Source organism: Vombatus ursinus, unplaced genomic scaffold, assembly GCF_900497805.2.
Source record: "Vombatus ursinus unplaced genomic scaffold, bare-nosed wombat genome assembly UNPS02014417.1, whole genome shotgun sequence".
Taxonomy (NCBI): domain Eukaryota; kingdom Metazoa; phylum Chordata; class Mammalia; order Diprotodontia; family Vombatidae; genus Vombatus; species Vombatus ursinus.
Window position 1 is genome coordinate 330649 of NW_020954195.1, and position 21198 is coordinate 351846.

Here is a 21198-nt window from a genome sequence, read left to right on the forward strand (position 1 = left end):
CTGCCACCCTTCCACCCCAAGTTTTGTTACTCCCTACACAGACCTCCACTATGTATACGTGACCTAGTCCAGCTGGGTTTTTTTCTGTCTCTGTTTTCTTACTATCTTTTCTACTTCCTCATTAAACCCATTCAGTACTGTGAGATTCTAAGGGTGATGGTTCTATTGTCCTTAAAATCCATTATAAAAATCTTTGCATATCTTTTCCATCTTTTTGCCTGTTGACTTCCTTCCCAGTTCATAAATTTGCTTAGCTTGGTTTCTTGTCAAACTTTCTTGAAGCTCAATTCCAGCCCCCCCATCCTCTCCAGTGCTGGGGCAGCTGGGTGGTACAGTGCATAGAATGCTGGGCCTGAAGTCAGGGAGACTTATCTTCCTGAGTTCAAATCTGGCCTCAGACACTTCCTAGCTGTGTTACCCTGGGCAAGTCACTTAACCCTATTTGCCTCAATTCCTCACCTTTAAAATGAACTGGAAAAGGAAATGGCAAACCACTCCAGGATCCTTGCCAAGAAACCCTCAACTGGGATCATGAATAGTCGGACACAACTGAACAATAACAACGCTGCTTATAATCTTCCTTGGGTCAGGTCTAGAGTTGGAAGAAGTCTCAAAGGCCCCTAGTCCAAGCTCCTTGTTTTAGAGATGAGGAAACGGGTCAAGGAGGTTAAGAGACTTGCCTAAGGTCATCTAAGTCGTGTCAGAAGTGGGACTTGAAATCAGGACTGCGGAGCAGGGCTCTTGCGCTGCGCCATACTGCCCCAGCCCTCCCCCCCCATAAGATTCAGACAGGAATTTATATCCTAAACTGGCATGCCCTGGAATGGCATGTTGATTAAACCAAGACCTGATTTCTTTTTTTGCAAAAACTAAACACTGATCATTAATAGATCCACCTTTTTTGAAAGAAATGACTAAAATTACCAAATGGGAAATGAAAGACATTATGAGCTGGAGGATGGATGTCCTGAGGAGGGCAATTGGGATTGTGGCCCAGGCTATTGAGTTAAGTGACTTGTCCATGGTCACAGTGTGTCAGAGACAGGCCTTGAATAGCACTTCTTGGCTCCACGGTGGGCTTGACATCCACTATGCCTTGCGATTTCTTGGGTGAACAAGAGTTTTGTTTTTGTTTTAATTGGAAAGGGAATCATTGTTCCATCACAACATCTCCTCTCCATCCTCTTCATTCCACCTCTCTAGTACAGGCCCTCATCACCTGGCCTATGGCAAAGCCTTTTCCCTTCTCTTCTAGCATCAGGTCTCTCTGATCTGTCCTGCGCTCAGCTGCCAAAGTGGTTTTGCTGAAGTGCAGGTCTGTCTACATCCCTTGACACACCTATCCTCAGTCCCATTCCCCAGCCTCCTTTCTGCCTTCTTACCTTTGGGTTCCCTACTTCTAATCTAGTTGTGAGCACTGCTTATTCCTGACCTGGTGACTTATGAGCACTCTTCTTTCAGGGTGAGAGAGGAATGAACTTTTCCCCCAGGGCATTAAGAATCTTGCTATTTCCAGACACTCATGCAGAAAGATGCTGAAGACCTCTCTTCCTAGAGAGAATTTTCCTTTAATACCATGCTACAGTAGACTCAGGATTCCAGAGGTAGGAGCAACATTTCCCAGGGCTAACCCTTTCTTCCTCCCTTCCTTCTTTCTTTCCCTCTCATCTCCCATCCTTTCCTCTCCCCCCTCCCATCCCCACCCCAGGTTGGCAATGCACCAGCCACTCCCAGCCCCAGTAGGAAGAGATTGCAGATAACAGAAGGGACATGTTCAAAGAGCCAAACTTTAGGAGGAGAGGAAGGGCATGAAAGCAGGGAGCCTGGAGAAAAGGCCACGAGATCAGAACAGAGGAGGCACAACTGGAGGAGGGAGGGAGAGAAGGAGGGAGAAGGGAGGGAGAGAAAGAAGGAGAGATGGGAGAAGGGAGGGATGGATGGAGGGAGGGAAGGAGGGAGGGAGAAGGGAGGGATGAGTGAATGAATGATTGAACGAATGAGTGAACAAGCTATTTGCTGGGAGGCTGCATTAGGAAGGAGAAGAGCAATGCAGGAGCCCTGGGGGCGCATGCTGAGAGCCCAAAACACTGGGGGTGGGGGGAGGCAGCCTTAGGCTCCTCCTCCAGGCAGCCCTTCAGGGAATGGCAGGAAAATCCATGGAAAGGGAGGGAGGAGAAAGCACTTCTTGGCCCCGCCTACCTTTGGCTTGGCCCCACTCGCTCCACCTCATCCATTCTGGCTTTGCCCCGCCCACCCCATTAGGCCCCGCCCACATTCCTTTCAGCCCCGCGCGTTCTGGCTCCTCCCCCAACTTCAAGCCCGAGATTGTGCCCCGCCCCCGCCCCGCCCCTCCGGCTTGCACAGAGAGGGAAGGAGAACGGGGAAGGAGGGGGCGGCCTCTCCTGAGCATGCTCACAAAGCTCCCCGGGACTCCGGACTACATTTCCCAGGATGCCCGCTCTGTGCTCCACTTCCGCTTCCTCCATTTTCCTCTCCACCCCCCTCCCTGTGACCTCGTGGCCGCAGCTTCTCGGGGTGAGTCTCTCCAAAGGTCCGGCCCGAGTGGGCAGGACCCCGGCGTCCCGTGGGCTCTCCAGAGTGACTGGACCCAGGGTCCGGCGGGCGTCCCCCTACCTGCTCCCCATCCCCATCTGAGCCAGCAGCCCCTACTCCATCCGAGCATCCCCAGACCCCCGACCCATCCCTCCCACGGGGATTCAGGGGTCCCGTGCCCCGCCCCCCACCTTCCCCTCCCATCTGGACCCAGGAGCGCCGTGCCCCCCACACTGGAGGCCCCCCTACTCTGGGGTCTCGCGTCTGCTCAGCCCTGTGGGGGGTCATCCCATTGAAATGGGACAGAAGCTCCGGGGGGCTGGGGGGCCGGTCACCCCCCCGGGCCGCCCCCCAGTAGCCCAGGGCTGGTCCGGCAGGCTCGGGGCGAGGCAGATGAAGCCTTTGGGAAGATGCGAGGGCTGGCTTGGAGCGGGAGCACCTGGGTTCCAGTCCTGCCGGATGACTGGGCCCCAGGGTGAGGGGCTCCCCCGCTTCGGGGTCACGGACCCCTGGGCAGCCCAGTGAAGCCTTTTTCAGAATTATGCATTCACGTAACTAAAGAAAAGGCTCTACGTCAGTGAGAAGTTACTGAAAGTAAAGACGTAATTTATCTCCCCATCCAGCTGTCTGCTGATCTTGAGTCTGGCCTGGACCCTCTGAACTTTCGGGAGGGTTGGGAGCTGTCCTCTGTCGGTGCTGTTTAGTTTTTCCAAAAACAAGAAAATCAGGTCTTGGTTTCAGTCACCGTGCCATTCCAGGGCCTGCCGGCTTAGTATATGAATGCCTGTCTGACACCTTAGGGAGAGGGGAGGAGGGTTGGGGCGCCCGAGCTCCGGGAAGGGCCAGCCCCTCTCCTTACTGCAGGGAGGGCCGGGGCAGTGCGGGCGCAATTGGCCGCTTCGAGGCTTTGGGCGCTTGTGGATCGCTCGGCCATCCAGCCAGAAGGGGCTGGAGTCGGCGGTCTTTGCGCTCCCCCCACCCCCCAGCTAGCTCCCTTCTGCCTGCTGGACTCTGGCCTTCAGCTCCAGCCTCCTGGCCTCCAGGAGGGGTGCCTGGGCCCCGGGCCACAAAAGCCCCTGTCTGCCAGGTGCGAGAAGACGTCAGCCCCGCGCAGCTCACCGCTCTCTTCTCTTCCCCAGGTGTCCTTCGGAGGGTCGCACCCTGGCCTGAGAGGGAATGGCCCCCGGGGGCCTGAGAACCGAGGCCCTGGTGAGTTGGAGCCCACTCCCATCGGCACCTAGGCTCTCAACGTGGACGTGATTCTTTCCACAGTGGACGGGAGTCAGGAAGACCTCAGTTCAAATCGTGCTTAAAACGCTTAGTAGCTGAATGACCCCAGACAATCAGTTAGCCTCTCTGGGCCTCAGTGTCCTCATCTGTCAAATGAGGGGTGAACCTAGGGTCCCGGTGGCCGAGGTCATTGGGGTGAGTCTGCACTGCCAGCGTTTGTTGTGGGTCCCTCTGCTCTTTGTCACTTATTCACACGGCAGGGGATTCCCGGTCACTGAGCTTGGCGCAGGCCTCCTCTGTCTCCCACGCTGGAGACCTGTGGTCCCCCCCAGTGTGTCCCAGGTGGGGCCTGCCTTCCCCTCCGGTCCTCTCCCTCCACTGTCTACGGCCTCAGGCTCCTTCTTTGCCCTCGCTCTTCCCATCCAGGCCTCTGCCCACTCGGTAGGTGCTCTGCTCCTGCCTGGTGCCAGCCTATCACAGTGGCTCTCCTCCTAAGGCCCGGGTCAAGTTGCGCTGCTCCCCTGCTCAGTAATCTTCACTGGCTCCCTCTGACCTCTGCAGACTCCTCAGCCTGACACTTAACGTTCTCCCCAGCCAGAATCTCGCTGCCTTTTCCCTGCATCACTCTTCTTCACCTATAATACATTCCGACCACACTGCCCATTAAGCAGACTCGGTCTTCTGTTTCCCATCTCTACACCTTTGTCCAGGCTGTTCCCAATGCCCAAGATGCCCTTACTCTTCATGTCTTAGAATACCTAGACATAGACTTGGAGTCAGGAAAACCTGGGTTCACATCCTACATCGGACACACACTATCTGTGTGACCCTGGGCAAATCACTTCATCTTGCTCAACCTCAGTTTCCTTATCTGTACAAGCACCTCCTTTACAGGGTTGTTGGGAGGTTCGGATGAGATCACGTCTGTAAAAATGCTCTGGAAATCATAAGGCACCGTATAAATGAGCCATCCTCCTCCATATTTAAAAAAGGTTTTTTTAGAGATGTCTTTTGTTTTTTTATGCTTTGTTATAAGAGGTGGGGAGAGAAGGGATGGAGGAACTGCACTGTGTCATGAAAGGATGGGGAGAGGAGTTGGCCCTGTGATCTCGGTGGTACAGGGAACTACCAAGTGAGGAAACTCCCTCCGTCAATTCAGATCAGCACCGTCTCAGACCGAATGAAGTGAGTTGCCCAGGGTCACCTAGCCAGTAAGTGTCTAAGATAGTATTTGAACTCAGGTTTCCTGACTCCAGCCCAGCGCCCTATCCACTGTGGCACCCCCCAGCTGCCCTAAGCTTTAACCTGCCACTCCACAGAAGGGGCCACGCCATGCTCACGGTCACAGCCTAGCTCATGATGGCTGTTCCTTTGGCCTGAGGACGCCCTCCCCAGTGGCCTGCCCCCTGGCACGGAGCCTCTTCACTAGAGCTCAGTGAGGCTGGCCCTCAGAAAGCAGACAGTCTTGGTGCACACTACCCAAGTCTGGAGGTCCAACCTCGTGGGAAATGCCTGTTTGGAGGGCGCCATTGGCCTTGAAGATCTCTCACTCAGTTCCCCCTTGAGCAGGGAGGGGCAGGAATTAACTGGCGCTTCCTTGGGGGGTGTCCAGCATCAGGCCGGGGGCACGGAGAAGGAGCGCTGGAGGGTCCAGACACCCAAGTTCAACTCTGCTCAGACACTTAGTCATTGAACTCCCCAGGACTCTGTTTCCTTTGCTGTAAAATTAGGCTAAAGAAAGTGGTCGTTGGAAGCCCTCAAATGCTAGGGGATGGGAGGCACCGTCTCTGTGTCACCACTCAGCACCCAGTCCCGAGGGAGGCTCGAGGGCCCGGGCACGCAGACCCCGTCCTGAGGGGTGGGAGAACCACGTGAATGCGTCTGACCCTTCCTGGCCGTCTCTGCCGCATGCAGGCTGGCCCCTGGGTGAGCCGATGCCTCTCTGGTGTTGCAGGAGTCAGTGACCTTCAAGGATGTGGCTGTGGACTTCACCCAGGAGGAGTGGGGGCAGCTGGACCCCTCTCAGAGGGAGCTGTACAAGGAGGTCATGCTGGAGAACTACAGGAACTTGCTGTCCCTGGGTGAGGATGCTTGGCTGCATCCCTGCCTCCCAGGGTGGGGGCCAGGGGGTGGGAGTGGTTTGCTTCCTCACCTGCTGAATGCACCGGGGTGTTTGACGTGCTCCGCATTGGTGTGCAGAGCCCGGATGTGCCCAAGCCCTTGTGGCCAGGGTCAGGCCTTCTGCTCCCGAGCCCCTCTTTCCTCTCCTCTGTCCCCCCAGATCCCAGCGCAGATACTTGACAATGCGAAATGTTCTTGTCTTCCCACTGAGGAGATGGAGCATGGCCCCATTTTGCTTCTGATTCCAAATCCACTCAGTGACCATCCCTCCTCGCCCATCCTCTGGGAAGGCCTCACGAAACATACTGCAGCCATCCACAGATTGTGGCCACCTCCTGACTATCCTCAGCATTTTCCATTTTCCATGAGCAGGGCTTCCCGTTCCCAAACCAGATGTGATCTCCCAGCTGGAGCGAGGGGCAGCCCCGGGGATGCTGGAGAGAGAAGGCCCGAGAGCTTCCTGTCCAGGTGAGTGAGCTGAAAGCAGGCACTTGGGGAGGGACTCTTGCAGAGAAAGGCCCTCGGACGTGGTGGGCCTCTCGTCCGCACCAGCCCAGCCTGTCCAGAGTGAACTCTGGGATAGATTAGCCCCTTGTTCTCAGCGCGTCACTTTCCTGACCTCTCTGTCTTTGGGCTGGAAACTTTTATCAGAAGAGGCTGCATGGGGAAAAAATCTTCCTCCTCCCCCCCCCCCCAGGCACTTTTCTTCTTCACCCCCCCCCTCCGATCATTCCTTACCCAGGTGTTTGATTCCTCACTAGATACTTTTCCAGGGTTCCAGGCGCTTGTTGCTGCCTGGTTAGATGTGAGATGAGACGTGTGAAAGAGCGGGCCCAGGGACACTCCCACCCTTCCCTCCACACACATGATTATGTCTGAATGAGGGGCCCAGTGCTTGGGGAGCAGAGGGAGGCTCATGGGGGCCCTGCAGCCAGGAAGGTGTAGAGAGAGCTGCCCATGACCCGGCCAAGCCACGGCTGCTGGACTTTGGGCTGGAGAGAAGGGAGGGCAGAGCCTTCCTGGAGGGAAAGCAGCCGGGCCGCTTGTCGGAGCAGAATCACGGCACACGACGTCTCAGGAAGGTTCATCTTGGGTTGGACAGCTGGAAGGGGGCCTGGTGAGGAGCCAGAAGTCCAGCCCACCTCACGTCGCCCTCCTTCTGGACGGGTTCTTCCCCTGCTCCGCTCTCGCAGGGGGCACTGCCCCAGCCAGGCCTTTCTGGTGGGTGTCCAAAACCATTTCCCCCGCTCTTGTGGACGAGAGTCGGGGAGTGTGAGGGAAGGATGGTTAGTTTGGGGCTGTGTACGGCGTGACTGTGGGCACATCACCCAACCCACTTAGCCTCAGTTCCTTCATCTGTAAAATGGGAGTGATGAGTTCGATCCCTGCCTCATGGAATTTCAATGAGGAAAGCACTCTCCAGGCAGGAAGGTGGCACAATGGGAATCAGGAAGACCTGGGTTTGAGTCCAGCCTCAGGCCCTCCCTAGCCGTGTAACCCCAGACAAGTCACTTCACTGCTATCTGCCTCAGTTTCCTCATCTGTAAAATGGAGATAATAGTGGCACCTGCCTTCCAGGGTTGTGAGAATCTAACGAGATAATATGTGTAAGGTGCTTTGCAAACCTTGCATGGTGATGGAAATGCTAACTGTGGTTATTGTTGCTGTTATAAATGGGTCTGGAAGCTCTGGGGGTGGAGGAACATGGGTCCAGGTGCGTCTGGGATCTGGGCACCTCTGAGGTCACGATGGAGTAGAGCTGGGGAGAGTGAGGACCCCATGGTCCTCGTGGAGAAGGGGTCTGAAGGAAGGCCCAACGATCTCTTCTCAGGCCTGTGGCTGAGGTGACATTTTTTAGTGATTTGAATGAGGGTTTAAATGAGTCACATCCTTGAGCTCATCCCGTGGCCTGTGGCCTTTCTTGGGTGGCCTTTCTCAGCCTCTGTTTCCTTGTCTGTAAAATGGGTATAATCATACTTGACAATACCCTGCCCCCCCCCAGGGTAGTTGTGAGCACTGATCTCTCCAGGAGGAAGGGCGTGGGATTGCTGGTGTCTTGCTAATGATGGTGCAGAGCTTTTCCATTCAGTAAGCACTTAGTAAGTGCCTGTTGAATGCCAGGCCCCATGTGTGGGTGTGGAAGGTACAAGTCCAGGGCCCACGTTCTGGTGGGAAGATAGATGTGCGCAGAGAAGTGCAAGAGAAATACACAGCAGTACGATGGGGGCGGGGGAGGGGACAGGTGGGGATCAATGAAAGGAAACCTCATGTAGGAGGCAGCCCTGAGGAAGCCTGGCAGGACGCTGAGCATTCTGGGGGCAGGAGCCAAGTGGGTGAGCGGGCCAGGCCGGGGGGCCGTAGTGCGTGAGGGGAGATGACCGAGGGCTGGCAGGGCACAGAGAGTGGAGGGGGCACACACGCCGCCCCACCTCTTCTTTTCTCAGTCTCATCTTCCTCAGCAGTGCCTCTGGGGAGAAGGCCTGGGGCTTTGAGCTGGAAGGAGCGTGTGGGCAGGCCGGACAGCCCCCCACTCAGTGAAGGGCTTTGTCCTACGAAGTTCTCTGGTGGACGGTGTTAAGCAGCCAGCACTTCCAGAGGGGTCAGGTTCAGCCCTTTGAGGGGTGGCTCAAGAGTCTGGACAGCTCTGGTTGGAGTTTTCTCATGGAACTGAAACTGGTTGGTCCCACGCCTACCCCCAGCTATCCAGGGGTGCACATACTCTTTGTAAAGAGGGGGCTCAGTCTACTTACAAGAGCACCAGACTTGGCTTGGACATGGGCGTCTGTCATGGTGAAGCTGGTGATGTGATGGGTAGAGCTCTGGGCCTAGAGTCAGGAAGACCTGAATCCAAATCCAGCCTCAGACACCGCCTAGCTGTGTGGCTCTGGGCAAGTTACTGAACCTCTGTGTGCCTCAGTTTCCTCATTTGTAAGATGAGGATGATAACAAAAGCACCTTCCTTCCAGAGTTGTGAGGATCAGAGGAAGGTAATATTTGTAAAATGCTTAGCAGAGTACTTGCTCTTACCATCATCAGCATCGTTCTTACTTCTGACTCATCGTGTGACCTTGGGCAGGTCGTTTAGCTCAGATCCTCAGACTGCCGACAGGGAGAGATGACATATAGTGTGCGATCCATCCCGAGCAGAAGGAGGGTGAAGGCTGAGATGACCTGGAAGTGGAGTCAGTGTTTTCTTTGGGGTGGCTGTGCCTGCCCTGCCCCCCTTGCTGAAGCTTGTGAGCGTCACAAGCGCACCCTCCTGGGAGGAGCTCGCTCCCGTCTCTAGCCGTTGCTGGCTGTGAGACCAGCTGGTCTCATCTACAGAGTGGAAGCAGCCACCCCGGCAGTGGGAAGTCAGGTCAAGCCCCGGCCAAACCGTGGAGCTCTCTGTGGAGGTCAGCACGCACTAGCAGCACTCTGGGTATTCTATGTGAAAGTCCTTTGTCAGCCAGAGGGCACCCCCCAAGTAGGGGCCTCCTGTCTTTATTATTCTGTCTGATGTCTTTCAGATGTTGAGAGGTATTCTTTCTTCTCCTTTCTGGGCTCAGTCCCCCCCTGAGTTTTCAGCCATTCATCCCTTGGGGGCCTCATCTTCAGACCCTTGGCTGTGCCATTATCTGAGTCTAATTCTCTCAAGGAGGGTGTCAGGGCCTTCTGATGTGGTGCTGGGCACTGCGTTCAAGAGGCGGTCGGTCGGGTCTGGCATTGGCCAGAGAGAGTGAGAACTGGGGCCTCTCTAATGGTGGGCTCTGTGCCTTTGGCCTCTGAGAGCTCCTTCCGCCAGAGTCATACATGGACATAGTAAGAGTTTAGTGAAAATTGTCATTTTTTGTCATTGTCTTGGATGCATTCTTCCATGCTCTAAGTATTTGTCAAACGCTCACCTTGTGCCAGGCACTCTGCTAGTGTCTCCCTGGCTTTCAAGGACCTCCTCACATTCTGCCTGAAAGTAGGTGGTGTATGGGAACTATATGGACCCTAACAAGTAAATGCAGACTAATGGGGTGGAAAGGGACAGTACTAACCGCTGGATGGGACGGTCAGAAAGGGCCTTTTATATCATGTGGCCCCCGAGGAAAGGATAGCCTGTAGGGAGTGGAGGATTCCAATTCTGTTCCCTGCAGGGAGATAAGGGGTGGGACGCCATGCCCACGGAACGGCAAGGAGGCAGTTGTTTGGCTGGACCGTGGAGGGCACAAGGGTGGAAGAGGGAGAAAAGTTTAATAAGACTGGGAAGATTGGCCAGAGACCGGCGGGGAAAGTCTCGAAACATCAGTGGTGTCTGTGCTCTAACACGAAGGCCTTGGGGAACCACTGAGATATGCAAGCACGGGCTTCTTCTACGTGTCTGCAGGACAGGATTGCTGTTAATGTTTTCTTTCTCAGGCACAAGCAGGACGTGTTTGGGGGTGATCTTGGTAGCTGCTGTCTTGTCCAGCCTGGCTTTCGGTCCTTTGTACCTTGCTTGTGTGCCCAGTTTCCTGAGGGACTAGTAACTGTTTCCTCTTATCGTACCTTGGTGTCTTTTGAGTCCCTTGGGATTTCATTGTTTGGGGCCTGGATGCTTGGATTCATTCAGGTTGATGAGATACTCCTTGGGCTTCACTTCCCTCTCCGTGACGTGCATTGTCTCGAGGAAAGAGCGCTGGATCAGCAGCCGCGAGATTCGAATTCTAGCCCCAGCTCAGCCTTCCTCAACAGTGGGACTCTAGTGATGTTGCTTAAGTGTTTTCCAACTGAGTTTCCTCATCTGTACAATGGAATCATGCTTCTACGTTTCCTTTACCACAGGCGTGTGGTAGGATCCAAAGCCATAATTTGTGTGACAGCTCTCTGTAACATAAATCACCTGTGAATATGAAGGAATGGTATTTTACTGTTGCTAATTCTGCCCTTTCAAGTTGGAAGATTCTCCTTGAGGAGATAGACGCTGAGGCTCGATGTAAATCAGTGTTCTTGGTCCCAGAAGAGGGAAGAACATATATTTATATTTTTTATTTCCTTCAGATTGGGAGACTAGGCCTGAAGCTGCAGAGTCTCCTTCAAAGCTGGGTATTTCTATGGAAGAATCGTCCCGGGAGAGACTCAAGAGCGACAGGCCCTGGGACTTCAAATTAGAGAAGAAGCAGGGGAGCCGAAGGATTCCTTCTAGACAATTAGCAGTTGCATCCAAGAAAACTCCCAACAAAGGGAGAGGCTGGGAACATCAAATGTTTGGGAGAGACTCGGGTCGGGGCTCGGTGCTGTTTCTTCGGCAGAGAGCTTCTTTGGAACGGAGTCATCACGAATGTGATGCAAATGGTGTGCACTTCAGAAAATATCCAAACCTAATTAAAGGTATGGAAATTGCCTCAGGGAAGGGATGTTCTAAGTATCAAGAACATGATAAATCTTTAAATCATCAGTCAGACGTTGCTCGGTATCATAAGAACCATAACAGAGAGAAATTTTATGAATGTAGTGAATGTGGGAAGACCTTTAAGTGGAACACAGATCTTAACAGACATCAGAAAATTCACACTGGAGAGAAGCCTTATAAATGTATTGAATGTGGGAAGGCCTTCAGCCAGAGCACAAAACTCATTGCCCATCAAAGAAGTCATACTGGAGAGAAGCCTTATGAATGCAGTGAATGTGGTAAAGCCTTCATGCATCACTCATCACTTATTTACCATCAAAAACTTCATTCTGGAGAGAAGCCCTTTAGGTGTAATGAATGTGGCAGATCCTTTAGCCAGAAGACAAAGCTCAGTTACCATCAGAGGAGTCACACTAGAGCAAAACCTTATGAATGTAATGAATGTGGGAAGGCCTTTAGCTAAAATGCAAAGCTAATTTATCATTGGAAAATTCATACTGGTGAAAAACCCCATCAGTGTAGTGAATGTGGCAAAGCATTCATACATTATTCATCCCTTACGTACCATCAGAGAATTCACAATGGTGAGAAATCGTACAAATGTAATCAATGTGGGAAGGCCTTTGGCCGGAGCACAGACCTCATTAGACATCAGAAAATTCACACTGGAGAAAAACCTTATAAATGTAATGAATGTGGGAAGGCCTTCAGCCAGAGTTCATGCCTTACTGTACATAACAGGATTCATACTGGCGAAAAACCCTATGAATGTAATCACTGTGATCAAGCCTTCAGTTGGAATCGAGACCTCATTGGATATCAGAAAATTCACACTGGAGAGAAGCCTTATAAATGTGATGAATGTGGGAAAACTTTCACCCGTAACTCATCCCTTACTGTGCATCAAAGAATTCATACTGGAGAGAAACCATATGAATGTAACCAGTGTGGGAAAGCCTTCAGGTGTAGCATAGCTCGTACTAAACATCAGAAAGTTCATATTGGTGAGAAGCCTTATGTATGTGTTCAGTGTGGGAAAACCTTCAGCTGGAGTACAGAACTTATTAGACATCAGAAAATTCACACTGGTGATGAAGTCTTATGATGCATGTGGGAATGTAATCAGCCAGAGCACAAACTTGCAATGTACATCAGAAAATTGAATAGTTGACCAAAACTTTGTAAAGGAATGAACACGGATAAGCTGCCAACCAGCATTTATTCTTTGTTTACCACCAGTCTTCAACTTCAGAGAAACCATCAGAATGTAATCAATGTGAGAAGACTTTAGCAAATTCCTTACATTTATCCCTACTAAATTTTATCCTCTGATTTTGGAATCTGTCTTCCCGTGCTAACCTTCTCTCCATTTTGTGTCACCAACAAATTTGGTAAGCAGTCCATCTGTGATTTTATCTTATACCTTGATAAAAATGTTAAATGATACCCAAACAAGCCCTGATCCTTGGAGACCTCACAAATTGACACTGATCCACTTTACAAGTGCCCTGTAGGTCTTTTCATTCAACCTGTTTCACATCTGTCAAGTTGTCTAGCATACATTTCCATCTTTTTTCCAAGAATAGCATGGAACTCTTTCTCAAATTCTTCACTAACGTCTAAGTAAACTCTATAAAGCATTCTCCTGATGTGCCAGTCTAGTGACTTTGTCAAAAAAGGAGATATGGATAGTTTGATAGGATTTATTGGCAGAAAATACATTGTGGCCAACACTTTGTTAGCATTCTTCCTTTCCAGATGTAAATTGTTATCTGCCCTTTTAATGTTCTCTTCTAGAATTTTGCCAAATTAAGATCAGCCTATAATTTTTAGACTCTAGTCTCTTCCTTTATTTAAAAAAAATGGACATTTCTTCTCCAGTCCTACAATATTTCTGTATGAATCCATGATTTTCCTAAGATCATCAAACATTGCTTAACTGCTTTTTCCTCTTAGAAAGGGAAGGCTTACTGAGGGGGCAGCCTGTATTCGAAAATAATTGGTGTGAACATTTAAAAAAATAACTTTTGAAGAATTATTGACACCAACTATATCTATAGCTTTTAATACCCAAATAGGTAGTTCATCTGGACCAAGTCATCAAGGACACTTGTTTCTCTCATTATCTCTTCATTTATCCTGGGCCTATGGGCTGTATTTATTCATTTCTTTCCAATCCAAAGATCATGGTCCTTGGCAGGGAACATGGACCAATAAGAAATTTAGCAGCTCTGCATTTTAGGATCAGTTGTGACTATCCCATCCATTCCGAGCTGTGATGCCCTATATAGGTTGTCCTCTTCTCCCTGATACAGCTAACCCATTTCTCTTTCACTTTACTTACCAACCTTAGCCCTCCTGAAATGTCAGGATGGTGACACATTGTGATGGTTGTCTTCCATTCCTTGACCTTGTTTCCATCCTCTGTGCACGTCCATCTTCTCCAACTCTAAGCTGCTGTGTGTATCCTTTCATGCTTGGAATTCTACCCTCTCAAAAGCTAGGAGGCATGCCAGACTGCTACTGGATTTTCTGTCTTTTCACTATCATAACCTCTAATACGGAATGGTCATTTCACAAATCCCCAAGATTCCCATCATTTCCACTCTGTCAGTCTCTTCTTCCACAATGATGTGAATCAGATGCAGAAGAGAATTCCTTCTTTGGTCCTTCCCTACCACCTTTGGTAGGGTGTACTTATTAAAGCAAGTCACTCAAGCATTTGTTGTTCTGCATGTGATGGAAAACTCCCCCAGACTCCCCAGTTAATTCCAAGTTATGCCTTTACATGAGTCTTGGGCATCTCTTTTCTGGTAATTTATTCTTCCTGTCCAGAGTATATTCATTCTGTAGTATACTCTCATGACAATATTGCTTATCTCTGACTATGTGGATCTTTGCCTGAATGCTCCCTTACTATACTCTCATCTTACAATTCTTGGATTTTCTGCTTGAAGTATATCTTGATAAACATTTCTACCATCTTTTATTTCTCAAGTTGTTTTTTTTTGTTTGTTTCTGTTTTTGTTTTTTCCAAATAAGTTATACCATTTCAGAGCCATAGTCTCTGGTCATGGATCTCATCCTGTTAAGTCTCAGTGATTCTGAAGAAGTCAGGTTTGCCTTCTTGGGTTAGCTCTCTAGTTCATTTTGCCTGTTACCTATACTTTGCTTTTATGTATAGGCATCTGATGCCATGGATTTTATTAACTTCCTTTCTTGGATTTTATCTCTTGTGAATGTCTATATGTCACAACAGCTACTTTTTATATGTTGTAGTTATTCTTTATGCTATCTAGATTGGTGAAATCCATGAGCAGTTTTCTTTTCCTTCCTTTTTCAGTCTAAATTACTTTTTATTAGGTTTGTAAGACGTGAAGCAAATATTTACCTTCCCTCATTACTCTCCCTGACTAGGAGCCCACCATTACTATAGTTTAAACCATGGTCCAGACATGTACAACTTGAAACTAGATTTTCTAGGCATGAAAATATCAAGTATAATATTAATATTAATAAGTCTTATTGTTTATCCTTACTGTTATCATTATCAGCACTAACTTCCAGGTTAAAGAGAAAAAACTTGCGAGTAGCCAGGAAGAAACAGGAATCCAGCCTTGAATAGTATTTTCATTATTAACTTACATTCTTAGACAACAGAAAGATATTTCTGTTTTGTTTTCCTAAAAGGCAGACAAAAATCTAGATGAAATCAATCCTTGTGTCATTTGTTTTCACTTTGGGAACTTGAGTTGAGTTGAGCTGTCAATGTAAAGAAGTGTGATGTGAGGCAATGGCTAGATTTTTGTTTGGTTTTGACTGTTTCATTCTGTAGAATTTTGGATACACAAGACAATTGTTCAGGACCAGTCAGAAGAATTAAAATAAATAGGGAAGCAGGATACAAAATAATGCAGAGAGAACAAACAGATCATGAGATTTTCATTGATGTGGCTGAGCAGGAGATCCCAACTAAAGTCCTGATGTCTCTCATTACCTCAAAACAGTAAGAAACCCACCATGTACAACTAAAGAACACCTGAAAAATGGGAAAGAAAAGACGTCTTTATAAAAAAAAATCACCATAGGAAAAAAAACAACTAAGAATGCAAAGCAGACAAAAGTTAAGAATCACTGTGAGACTCATTCTGTAGAAGGACTAGCTAAAACCCCAGAGGAAATGGAATGGTTGGTTATAAGAACCCCTAGAGTGGTTGAAAAAAGCTGCTAAAGGAATTGAAGAACAGTATAAGGAGTTTAATGAAAGCTATTGCAAGTTTTACTAATGTAGAGGACACTCTGAAAAAGAAAATAGAAAAGGAACAGCTCAGAATTCTAGAGATAGATGACAAATTAGAACAAAGTCAGAAGACAGCAAGATTGGAGAACAAGTCAAGACAGCCGACCTTGAAGACAGAGCTTGACAAGAGAATCTACAAAATATTTTTCTTCCATAAAAGCAATATAAAAAAGGGCTGAAGATAATATTTCAGAGAATCATAAAATTCACCCCAGAGTGTTTGAACTAAAGGGCAGAGAACAGTGGACTCCACAGGATACTTATAAAGAGGCACCTACTCAGAAATAGAATTTCTGAGGTTCATAACCATTCTTACTCTCGTTTCCTTGCACAAATCTAGTGGTCTCCACTTGGCCATAATTTGGGGTAGCAATAGAAACTCCTCAAAAGCAGGGACAATTTTGTTTCTGTCTTTGTAACCCAGAACCTACAATAATGCCCGCAGCAGATGGCTTATTAATAAGCATTTATTGAAGAAAAGCTTTGTGTACTGGGCAACACAGTTTGTTTGCAAGCTGTTTCCACGGACACATGACTGTTGTTCATGTATTTAAAGATGACGATGATGCATCCCCCTTTTGTGTTCTCTGCTCCATTAACATGTTGTCCTTCCTACTTTGGGTTCTTTCTCATCAGACCTTGTTTCCACATCTCTAGGCTTCTCTAATTCTCCTGGGACAGCAAGTGGTTTGTCATTATCCAAAAGTGCTCAACTGCCATGAAACTGATGCTTCTGTAATTCATTCTTCCTTTTTTAAAAACCTAATGTTGAGCTTGCAATTAGCCAAATTCACCAAATATCTTACCTCTTATTGAGGTTTAACTAAAGTGCCAGATCTTCCCTCCCACATGTCTGGTTACTAAACCACTTCTACTCTATGTAGTACTTGTGCCGATGCTTTCTCGGGACTACCTTTGGTTTATGCCTGTTAATGTTATCTCTTTTGCGTGTATGCACTGTACCTATCTCAAATATTCTTTGAAATGTTTTTGTTGTTGTTCTCCAGTGTGTTAGATATCAATCTTGCTTTGCGTCATCTGCAAATATCAAAAGCATGTCTTCTTTGAAGTCATTGGTAACTGTCAAATAGGACACAGCCAATCTATGTGATAGTAGAGACCTCATTCAGGGTTGGCATCAACCCATTAGTCAAAACCCTTTGGGCATTATAGCTTAAACAGTTTATGAGTTTGTTTTAGCCTACTGTATCCAAACCACTTTCTACTTTCTTCATCTGCCAAAACAGCATGAAAGATTTTATCATATATGATGTCATAGTCTGCACATGTTATAACTACTTTATTCTTCTCATGTAATAGCTAAAACGCCCATCATTAGGGACAAATAGCTAGATGTGACATGGTTGGTTTGTACCAGTTCTTTTCAATTATTTTCAAACTATTTTGTAACCTACTTTTAGAAATTTATCAGTCATCTCTGTCGAAACTTATTATTGGCAGTTGTCAGAATTTTCTCTTTCCAAATTATGATATGTCTGTCTTTAGTCTTGTCCCTATTCTTTGACATTGATTTCTTAAAGCTTAACTATCTCATCAATCACCAATCTTCTTAAAAGTTCAGTGGGACGTAAAACTTTGAGCTTGAATACTGGAGCTTAATTTGTCCCTCTTGATGTGATGTCTGAAAATTCTGTTTTTTAGCAGTCACTTAACTACCGTGAGCCTCAGTTTCCTCGTTATTTATAAAGTTATAACACCTGCCCTACTTAGATCCCAGCCTTGCTGTTACTATCTAACATATATATGAAAGTTCTTTGGAAAGTAAATGACTACAAATGTGAGCTAATGTCCAGTTTGGAGGTTATTCTTGGTTAAGGAAACAGAAAGTGAGACAAAGTGTAAAGCAGTTTACTTTCTGCCAGTAAGGGGAAAAGGATATATTTATATTTTTTATTTCCTTCAGATTGGGAGACTAGGCCTGAAACCAGTGAGTCTCTTCCAAAGATGGCCATTTCTATGGATGAATCTTCGCCAGAGAGACACAGCCCCCAGGACTTCAAATTGGGAGAAGTCAAGTTAGAAATGAAGCAGGGAAACCAGGAAAGTGATTCGGGGCACTTGAAAGTCACCTCCCAGAAAACTCTTCCTAAAGGGCAAAGTGAAGAATGTCATAAATTTGAGAGAAGCTTCAGTCTGGAGTCGTTCATTTCTCTTCAGCAGAAGGGTCCTGTCAGAGAAAGTCAACATGAATGTGATACAGATGAAAAGAACTTAAGGCAATATTCAAACCTAGTTAAACATACAGAAATCAACTCAGGGAACACATTTTCTAATTGTAATGAATGGGGGAAATGCTTCAGTTATCAGTCAGACCTTATTCATTTTCATAGAAAGCCTAATGGAGAGAGAGCTTATGAAAATAATCAGTGTGAGAAAGTCATTAGCTGGGGCACAGACCTTATTGGACACCAGAAGATTCACACTGGAGAAAAGCCTTATAAGTGTAATGATTGTGGGAAAGCCTTCAGCCAGAGCACAAAACTTATTTACCATCAGAAAATTCATACTGGTGAGAAACCCCATAAATGTAATGAATGTGGTATTTCCTTCATGCATCACTCATCCCTTACTTACCATCAGAGGTTTCATACTGGAGAGAAAGCTTATGAATGTAATCAGTGTGGGAAGGCCTTCAGCTGGAGCACAGATCTTATTAGACATCAGAGAATTCACACTGGAGAGAAGCCTTATAAATGTAATGAATGTGGGAAGGCCTTTATCCAGAATACAAAGCTCATTTATCATCAGAAAATTCATACTGGAGAGAAACCCCATAAATGTAATGAATGTGGTACAGCCTTCATCCATCACTCATCTCTTACCTACCACCAGAGAGTTCATACTGGAGAGAAACCTTATGAATGTAGTCAATGTGGGAAGGCCTTTAGGCGCAGCACAGACCTGATTAGACATCAGAAAATTCATACTGGAGAAAAGCCTTATAAATGTAATATATGTGGGAAGGACTTCACTCAGAGCTCATCCCTTACTGTACATCAGAGAATTCATACTGGAGAAAAACCCCACAAATGTAATGAATGTGGCAAGGCTTTCAGTGAACACTCATCCCTTATTTGCCATCAGAGAATTCATACTGGAGAGAAATCTTATGAATGCAATCAGTGTGGGAAGGCCTTCAGGCAGAGTGCAAACCTTACTGTACATCAGAGAATTCATACTGGAGAGAAACCTCATGAATGTAATGAATGTGGTAAAACCTTCATCCAACATTCATCTCTTATTTATCATCAGAGAATTCATACTGGAGAGAAATCTTATGAATGCAGTGAATGTGGAAAGGCCTTTAGACGGAGTACTGACCTTATTAGACATCAAAAAATTCATACTGGAGAGAAGCCTTATAAATGTAGCGAATGTGGAAAGGCCTTCATCCGGAGTTCCTCCCTTTCTGTACATCAGAGAATTCATACTGGAGAGAAACCTTATGAATGTAGTCACTGTGGGCAGGCCTTCAGCTGGAGTAGAGACCTTATCAGACATCAGAATATTCATACTGGAGAGAAGCCATTTAAATGTAATGAATGTGGGAAGGCCTTTACCCGTAGCTCTTCCCTTACTGTACATCAGAGAAATCATACTGGAGAGAAGCCTTATGAATGTAATCAATGTGGGAAGGGCTTCAGCAGGAGCACAGAACTTATTAGACACCAGAAAATTCATACTGGAGAAAAGCCTTATAAATGTAATCAGTGTGGGAAGGCCTTCAGCTGGAGCACAGACCTTATAAGACATCAGAAAATCCATACTGGAGAGAAGCCTTATAAATGTAATGAATTCAGTCCAATTCAGTTTAATGAACATTTATTAGCCTACTTTATGCAAGGCACCGTGCTAGACACTGGGGAAACAAAAACAGAAATGATGCAATCTCTGACCTCAGTGGGCTTCCATTCTATTGGAAGGAACAATATGTACACAGATAACTAAATACAATGTAATTTCTGGGGCTGGGAACAAACTTAGCCACTGAAGAGATCAGGAAGGGCCTCCTCCAGGATGTGGTCCTTGAGCTGAGCTTTCAAGAGAGCTAGGCTTTTCAAGAGGGGTCAGTGAGGAGGGAGAGCTTACTAGGCACAGAGACAGGAAATCGAAGGCTGTGAATTTGGAACGGTCTTTACACAGAGCATAAATCTTACTGTATGTGAGAGAATTCAGAGTGCTGTGAAACTCCATTAATCAATACTCCTTCCTTCTTTACCGTGGAAGAATTCATCCCAGAGAGTAGTTTCATGATTTTGCTGATTGTGGGAAAGTCTTTCCCCCTTTTTGAAACTGTATTTTCAATTGAACAAACATTTGTTAAATACATACTGTTTATGCACAGAACTTTATGCTAGAGGCTGGAGTTGACAAGGAAAATTAGCTGTTCCTGCCCACCAGGGAGCTTACCTTCTACTAGGGAAGGGTCTCTGCATGTCGTTAAAGAAGAAGACACAAAAGACAAGCGAATTAATTTCAAGATGGAAAGAAAACCAGATTCCCAGGAGGGAATCTGGAAAGGCTTCTTAGAGGAAGTGGTATGCAGACCATGCTTTGAAAGAAGCTAAGAAATCTCTTTATCTGAGGGAATGAGGATAGAGTGCATTCTAGACAGGGGACCCCACTTGTGCAAAGGCATGCATTCAGAATAGAGAATATTGTGCATGCACAACACATTGCAGGTCAATTTGTCTGGGATGGAGCACGTGTGATGGGGAACATAAAATAAGATTCAGGAGGTAGGTGGGAGCCACATTGGAGATGTGGTTCCTCAGTGCTAGATTGAGGATTCTCTATTAAAGAATTGTGGATAGCATTACAGTGACTGTCCAATTATACAAACATCCTGATAATGAATGGGAAGACTCATATCGAGAGAGGTGGTGCTGTATAGTGGATAGAGAGCTGTACTGGCTTCAGGAAGACCTGAGTTCATATCCTGCCCCTGATGTGGGTACCATTAACAAATCACTTAATCTTCCAGAGCCTCAGTTTCCTCATCATCTCACAGGGTTGTTGTGAGGCTCATCATATCTGGAAAGAACTTTTGCAAAATATAAAGCATGATATAAACACTGGGCATTTTATTAATATTATCCATAGGAAAAATACATAGTTAATGTTCCCCATGACAGCCACACACAATTCTGGTTCTACACACTTAGGGAAATACACAAGGGAAAAAAAAAGAGATGCATCTTTAGGAATCTCTGGGCATTGTTGTCATTTAACGTTTGTGGGTTACCTTCACATTTGGGTTTTCATCCTTCAAGTCCAAAGTGGGAGAGAATTCCTGACCCTCTTATATATCCTGTTACTTAACAGTTACAAGGACTTAGAATACCAGAGTTCAAAATTAATATTTCAGTTAGCTCCAAAAAGTAATTAACCCACAAAAAAGATCCTAGAACAACTCCAGAGTTCAAACGATTCTCTTGTTACGTGAGGATCAAGATTGCCAACACCCGGTACGTGTCCAAACCCAATGTGCACCCTGGTATAGAACTTAGACTTATCATATTCTTAACCACAGGGCAGGCTTTTCCAAGTCTGTGCACCATCTTAAGATTCTCTGGGCCCAAAAGGCTTCCAGGCTCCCATCCCCAAGTGAGAA

The 21198-nt window shown here is 47.1% G+C and overlaps 1 protein-coding gene across 2 annotated transcripts; it reads left to right on the forward strand.

The window, feature by feature from the left end:
* Nucleotides 1-2485: 2485 nt before the first annotated feature.
* Nucleotides 2486-20544, forward strand: LOC114042375 (zinc finger protein 345-like). Of its 2 annotated transcripts, XM_027861060.1 has the most exons (5): nt 2486-2535; nt 3693-3762; nt 5738-5864; nt 6277-6372; nt 17488-20544. In XM_027861060.1, the coding sequence occupies exons 2-5, from the start codon at nt 3730-3732 to the stop codon at nt 19530-19532; spliced, it is 2301 nt and encodes a 766-aa protein (XP_027716861.1). In that variant the 5' UTR covers nt 2486-2535; nt 3693-3729; the 3' UTR covers nt 19533-20544. The 2 variants fall into 2 exon arrangements, with proteins under 2 accessions (XP_027716861.1, XP_027716860.1); XM_027861059.1 differs by lacking the exon at nt 2486-2535 and having other exon boundaries at nt 3710-3978.
* The last annotated feature ends 654 nt before the right edge of the window (nt 20545-21198 follow it).